This window comes from Phoca vitulina, unplaced genomic scaffold (assembly GCF_004348235.1).
Source record: "Phoca vitulina isolate PV1807 unplaced genomic scaffold, GSC_HSeal_1.0 scaffold37, whole genome shotgun sequence".
Taxonomy (NCBI): domain Eukaryota; kingdom Metazoa; phylum Chordata; class Mammalia; order Carnivora; family Phocidae; genus Phoca; species Phoca vitulina.
The window spans coordinates 12,991,720-12,997,719 of record NW_022589740.1 but is presented as its reverse complement, the minus strand read 5'-3'; the positions used below and the strand labels follow the sequence as shown (position 1 = coordinate 12,997,719).

The window sequence follows — 6,000 nt, the reverse complement described above, 5'->3', positions numbered from 1 at the left end:
AGGTTGGAGAATTCCTGATCGTCTAATCACCGTGCTTTAACAAGCTACTTGGTAAATATTTGTTGAAATTAAATGGGCAGGGTGGTAACCCGTTTCCCAAGCCATTCCTTTTACCTGCCTTCAGTAAGGTGTCTGGTGTAAAGGGAAACATTCTTAGGTAATTCATTATTCAGTGCAGTAGAGTCAAGGATGAGCATGCAAGTAGTGAGGCAACACACCAAGGGTGTCATGAGGCTTTGCGCTTTCACTGTCTGGACATCAAGCGAACCGGGGGTTGGATCCATGGACAACTGCGAAGCTGGAAGAGGCAGACGGCCGCCAAGCCCAGCTGTCCAGGAGAGGCCGGAGCTCCGCTCTGCAAGTTATATAACAGCTGTTGTGTAATTGTGCATTTAACTCAAAACACATTTTTAGGAGACAAAACAATTAGATTCCCCAAAAAAGAAAGGAATTGAGAGCAAGAGAAAGAGGGAGGGACGGAGAAAGAGAGCAGAATGGTGAAAGAACACAGAAGTTTCTATCCGGCCTTCGAGCAGGTGCAGGGGAGGCACGGTCCTTGGAGATGGTTGTCTTGGAAATTGGGGGCTGGCCCATGAGCCAGATCTGGCCTGCCTCCTGTTTCTGAAAATAAAATTTTATCGGAAAGCACCTGTACCCATTAACGTATCCACTGTCTATAGTTTCTTCCATGTAGAGTCGAGTAAGTGACCACAGAAACCATCTGGCCTAAAAAGCCGCAAATGTTTTCTGTTTCTTTAACAGAAAAAGTTTGCAGACCCTACTTTTAGATGAATGAGAGGGCTAATAACTGTTAAGTGTCCGTGACGGTGACTATTCACCTGGGGAACGCACCTGGGAAATGAAATTCTGGTTTTGCCCTTGTTAAATCTGTGATCTTAAGCAAGCTACTTGCTGTCTCTGTATCTGTAAAATGGGGAACCAAGTAAGAAGGGAAAGAGAAAGTAAGGCTCCTGCGCCTGATTTGGAGCAACTATTCAGTAGACCTTCATTTCCCTACCTAAATCCCGTATCGCGGGGAGCTGGCAATTTTCCCTGCGGGGGGGAAAAAGAACATCATGGTTCTTCACTCTCAGTGATCAGATTTAAGAGTATCCACAGTTTTCTACCGTGTTCCTATTGTAACTTTTGCTTGAGCTTCCATACAATAGAGTTTTGTGTTTAACGTGGGAGGAGTACAGTTAAACATTCTTTTTTAATGTTCCCAGCTTGAAACGCTCATTTTTAAGAAATCGAATTACTCAGGGTCCTGTTTAAATCTTCTCTTTGCACTATTGCGTGTATCAGCCATTGATAAATATAGCCAACTTCCAAAACCGGAGGTTAGTTTCATTTTAGATGGTTTTAACAGGCGATATTGCCATCTTGCTGTCGTGGTGGCTCTCTGTGTGACAGTGGACTGAGATCCGTAAAAATCCCGCTGACCTTTCTATTCCCCTGTGTAACATAATGATCGTGTAGCGCTTGTGAAATCACAGTAAGTCTGCTTACCCACTGAAAATACACTCGATTGGTCGGATCTTGTAAAGCAGACTTGGGCTCGGGTCTTTCCAGAGGGACTCTTCCCACTCTGCTTTTCTGGGAGTGGGCTCATTCACTGACAGCATTGTCCTGAAGACACCTGGCCAGGGACCTCTCCTCACCAGCGTCCACTGAGAACAAGTGCCCTTAGAGACTCTTTTTTTCAATCCTCAAATTCTCTGAGTCCAAGTCTGTCAGAGGACGGAAAGTTTCACAGTAGCATAAAAAGCCTGAAAAGCCAAAAAATCATAACCGGCCTTAGTGGCCAGACCAGCCGCCCTGCATATCCTTATAGCAGGTTTCGGCTTTGTAAATTAATTCGTCTGCAAATAGTGCCCTGTCTCCAGCTGCAGTTTCAACGCTGGAGCGCTGGTTTCTTAAGGATTTAAGTTTAAAGTCAAGGGCTTCCTGCCCTAGGTGTTACAAATAAGTAGTGTCGTTTTCTTTTCGCTCCGAGTTTGTTCATCCAATCATAGTCCGGTATGCAAATAGACCTTAGCCCGTGCAGATAAAAAGGAACAAATAAAGCCAAGTGCTCTATCAGAACCAAATCGCTGAGCCTGTCACCTGTGTTCCTGGAGCCGAACCAGAAATGTCGTCCTCAGGCATGCCAGACTTACCTGTCCCACTCACCAATTTGACATATAAATATACGAAGGTTAGTACAATTTATATTTGCTGCTTTGCCTCAGGTTTATAAAAACTACATGTGTTGAAAGCATAAAAGGTCAATGTGAGTAAACTTGTGCAAAGAGCCCTTGGCAAATACAAAAATAAAAGGCTTGCAAAATGCAGGTTTGGGCTTAGTGTCTTGATCAGATAATGATTTCTAAATCGTATCAGGCAACGTTTCATAAGTTTATTTCTTAAAATATGTCTAAGTGAAAGGAATTCTCTTCTGTGTGAAATGTTCTTGCCCCAGGGTTCAGTGGACTTTACTAAGCAGTTCTATTAACTTCAGCATTGCTCAGCACGTACGATAAGAGAGGCAAATACTTACTAGAAAAACTTACTGGAAAGAGCCAAACAAATAGGAAATGATTTTTTTTTTCTTTAAAGGAGAAACCGCATGCTGAAGTAACATGGTTTTTCTATGTTTAGTGAGTGTCAAAATCAAAGGACCTACCTCTGACAATTTCTACTGTTTCAAAAACTCCAAATGGACTTGCATTATTTAGCATATTTGGGGCAAGGAAAGCATTCTTATTTCTCTCTTCAGCCAAGTTTGTTGCCATTGGAGCAGATGCGTAATTGTTAACTGATAAATATTTAGAGAAACAAGAGCAGGAGCCAGATCCAGACTTAAAAAATCCACAAGCTAGGGAGAACGAGGAAATGGATCCTGTTTGAGTCGTTCAAAAGTATCTCTGAACTTTGTTTCACATTGTTATATGCCTGCTCTCCTGTCAGAGTCTAGAACTCCCAGAAAAAACAGACAAAACAAACAAACCAATCTGAACAAAATCACTTAAAATTGGCTTTATGGTACACTGCCGAATGCAAGGTAAGAAAGGAACCCTTCCAACTCAGGGAGAGCGATTTTGCCTTCCGAATTTGCCAATGAAAAATCAATAGCAATGTAATTTCATGATAAAGTAAAAGCCCCGCTAGTACTTATTTACTCCCTTACTTGTAACCATGGATGGTTTTGAAATCCTAGGGTCAGTTACATTTTCATTTTCATAAGCAAAATGAGGAAATTGCTCAGCTGACTGGTTCTTTTCCTTAGGAAAGTGTCAGCAGAGATCAGATTGTGCCTTTAACATGGTTGATCAGCAGCTATAAGGTATAGTAAGGTATTGTTTTTATGAGGCTTTATTAAAAAAGAAAACATTTTTTTTTTCATTTAGTTTTACTCCAAATGAGAATATGGGAAATGTGGTGAGTCCATACCCTCCAATAATTTACCCTTGGCAAAGGTGTGCCTGAAAAGATGACAAGACTCCAGTCTTCCCAACTTTCTTACTCCAAATTGGTCATTCACAAGAAATTTCAATCTAAAGCAGGCACATTTTAGAATGCATTTTATAAACATCAAAATCATTGGCAATGACTGAAAATTATTTCATTACTCTTACTACAGAGTCTTTTTTTTCTATGAAAATACTTGGGAAGATATTGTGGTAGTCTGAATGTCACATTTTTAAAAATTTGGCTCTGCAGAAGTTTACAGTCTTCTCCGTACGTGTATCTTGAGGAAGCTCTAAAGTGAAATATTCTTTCTACTAAATTATGCTTCATTTGGTAGCTATAAATTGAGCATGTAAGAAACAGTAATGGGCAAATGAGATGGTCCTTAAAATCTAGCGTGCAAACACAGATCTATGATCCTTTAACACAGAGAGATGTTTTTAAGATTGGAATCTGCTGTTCACTTCAAAGCCATTACATGAGAACACCCCTCTAAGGAAAATGATGGACCTAAGTGTTCAAAAGAAGGCACGATTCAAAGAGCAGCCATTTGCTTTTGCGTTTAAGAACTTTCTGGGTAGAAACACCCAATGCAAGTGAGTGAATTTTGACTGCTCACACATCTTCTCTATAAATCTGTTCTGCTCAGATAGCATTTTATTGTCTGATTTATTGGTTACAGCATTTTTACACTTGGGAGGACAGCAGTTATGTATGTAATTAAATCTAAATGGGTGAGCTTTTTCAAATGCCTTTGCATTTGCTTTTTACTGTGCCCCACTGAAGAATTGTATTGGATTTGCACTTGCAAGAGGGGTTAGAAAAACGACAGTTATTCACAAAGTTTCCTGGTTGCAAACCAAGTGAGCAAGGATTTTATAGTGTCTGTGGGATTACCTTCTATGGCCAGCCCCTAAACTCTATTATATTTTTCTCTTACCATGCTAATGTCCTTCGTTATTATCTCTAGAAATATATTGGTCCTTGGGGCAAGGAGGAGGGAAGAGACAAGCAGGGTTGAGTAACAGAAAATTATTACAGCCTTGGTAGAACTACATGCTCTCAAATTTGAGACTGCTTTTCACCCAAAGGAAGTCATTGTTGCCTATCTTTTATGACTTACTCTCTAGTACAGTCTGATTAGGTTTTTGTTGTTGTTGGGGTGGATAAAACAGAGATCAGGGTTAAGAAATAGTTTCTAAAATGATGCAGATGTTTTTAGGATTTAAAAGCTCAATAACATCATTATAAATCCACATAAACTTGGATCCCGTTTCTAACCTCATTTTCTTCCTTTCCAGTTCTAAATGAATCCCACATCTGCCAGATCATCCATTTTATTGAGCCTTTAAATGAAGAGCTCCTTCAAAACTTTTGTGATCATTGGGCAAACTGCATTACCTTTCTCTGCCTCAGTTTCCTTACGTGTAAAATGGGAATAATAAAGGTCCCAATTTCCTAAGGTGGATGAAAGCATTAAATGAGTTTAATGCATATAAAGCATTTGAAATAGTGCCTGACACATGGGAAGTGATTGATTAACGTTGGCTACCCCAGTCCTGTTTCTTTTTCTGAATTCTTTCCAATTTTCCAGAATCCTCTTTTACTCAGTCTTTCCGAGACCTATTTTCTCTCGTGAGCGTTCCTCTCATCTCGTTCTTTTCTCCTAGCTTTCCTGCCATTCTTTCTTGCACAGTCGTGCCCCACCTGACAAGGATCTCATTGGTGCAAAGTTCCAAGAGTTTATCCAGGATTTCAGGGATCAAAAATGTTCTCTTAAACGATTCGGTAACTTCATTTTCCATTCTCCCTTCACAACAGTATTTTTTTTTAACCTTAATAAATTAAAAAAAAAAAAAAAGACAAATAGAAAATTCAAGAAGACAAGCTTTCTCAGACAGGATTAAAACCCCAAAAAGTTTAACTTAACTCCTAAACTTAACTCATTGAACATTAGGATGTTCCTACTAGAAAAGATTTTCATCTGCTAATGACATTTCATAAACTGACAGACACAGTCACATACACACAGGAAATAATTACAGCTAAAATTCATTGTGGTTACTCTATACCAATGACTGCTTAAGTTCTTTGCAATGACTCTATTTACTTCTCAAGATAACCCTATGAGGAGGTTCCTCTTCCTGCTTTGTAGATGAGGAGACTGAGGACTAGAGTGGCTAGGTAACATGCCTTAAATCATACAGCTAGAAAGTGACAAAACTAGACTTCGAATGGGGCCAGTCTGAGCTCTCACACCAAGTGGCTTGTCTAAGATCAACATTGTTACATGGGGACGTGGACTTGCTGGAATCTTATTCTGTCCTTTATTCTGACTCTCTTTTGTCCATTCCTGATTCCTGGAGGGGACATGACCATGAGGCTTTCCAGCTGCTGCTCAGCTGTTCCCAGGCCAACAGGAAGAAGTTGGCTGCCAACTTAGAAAAAGAGGAGAACAATAAGGAAGACTGGAAGCAAACAGACATTCTGGTTTGATTGAAAAGGTGGGGCTTGGGCTGGGAGAGGAGCGATGTAGAGGATTTGGAAAGA

The 6,000-nt window shown here is 40.2% G+C and overlaps 1 protein-coding gene across 1 annotated transcript in view; it reads left to right on the top strand.

Annotated features, from left to right (window-relative positions):
- The first annotated feature begins 2,093 nt into the window (after positions 1 to 2,093).
- Positions 2,094 to 6,000, top strand: part of ALDH1A1 (aldehyde dehydrogenase 1 family member A1) — a 55,303-nt gene continuing 51,396 nt past the window's right edge. Inside the window, exon 1 of the mRNA XM_032427528.1 lies at positions 2,094 to 2,197. Within this exon, the coding sequence (XP_032283419.1) occupies positions 2,132 to 2,197 (66 nt within the window). The 5' untranslated portion in view covers positions 2,094 to 2,131. The remainder of the gene's footprint in view (positions 2,198 to 6,000) is intronic.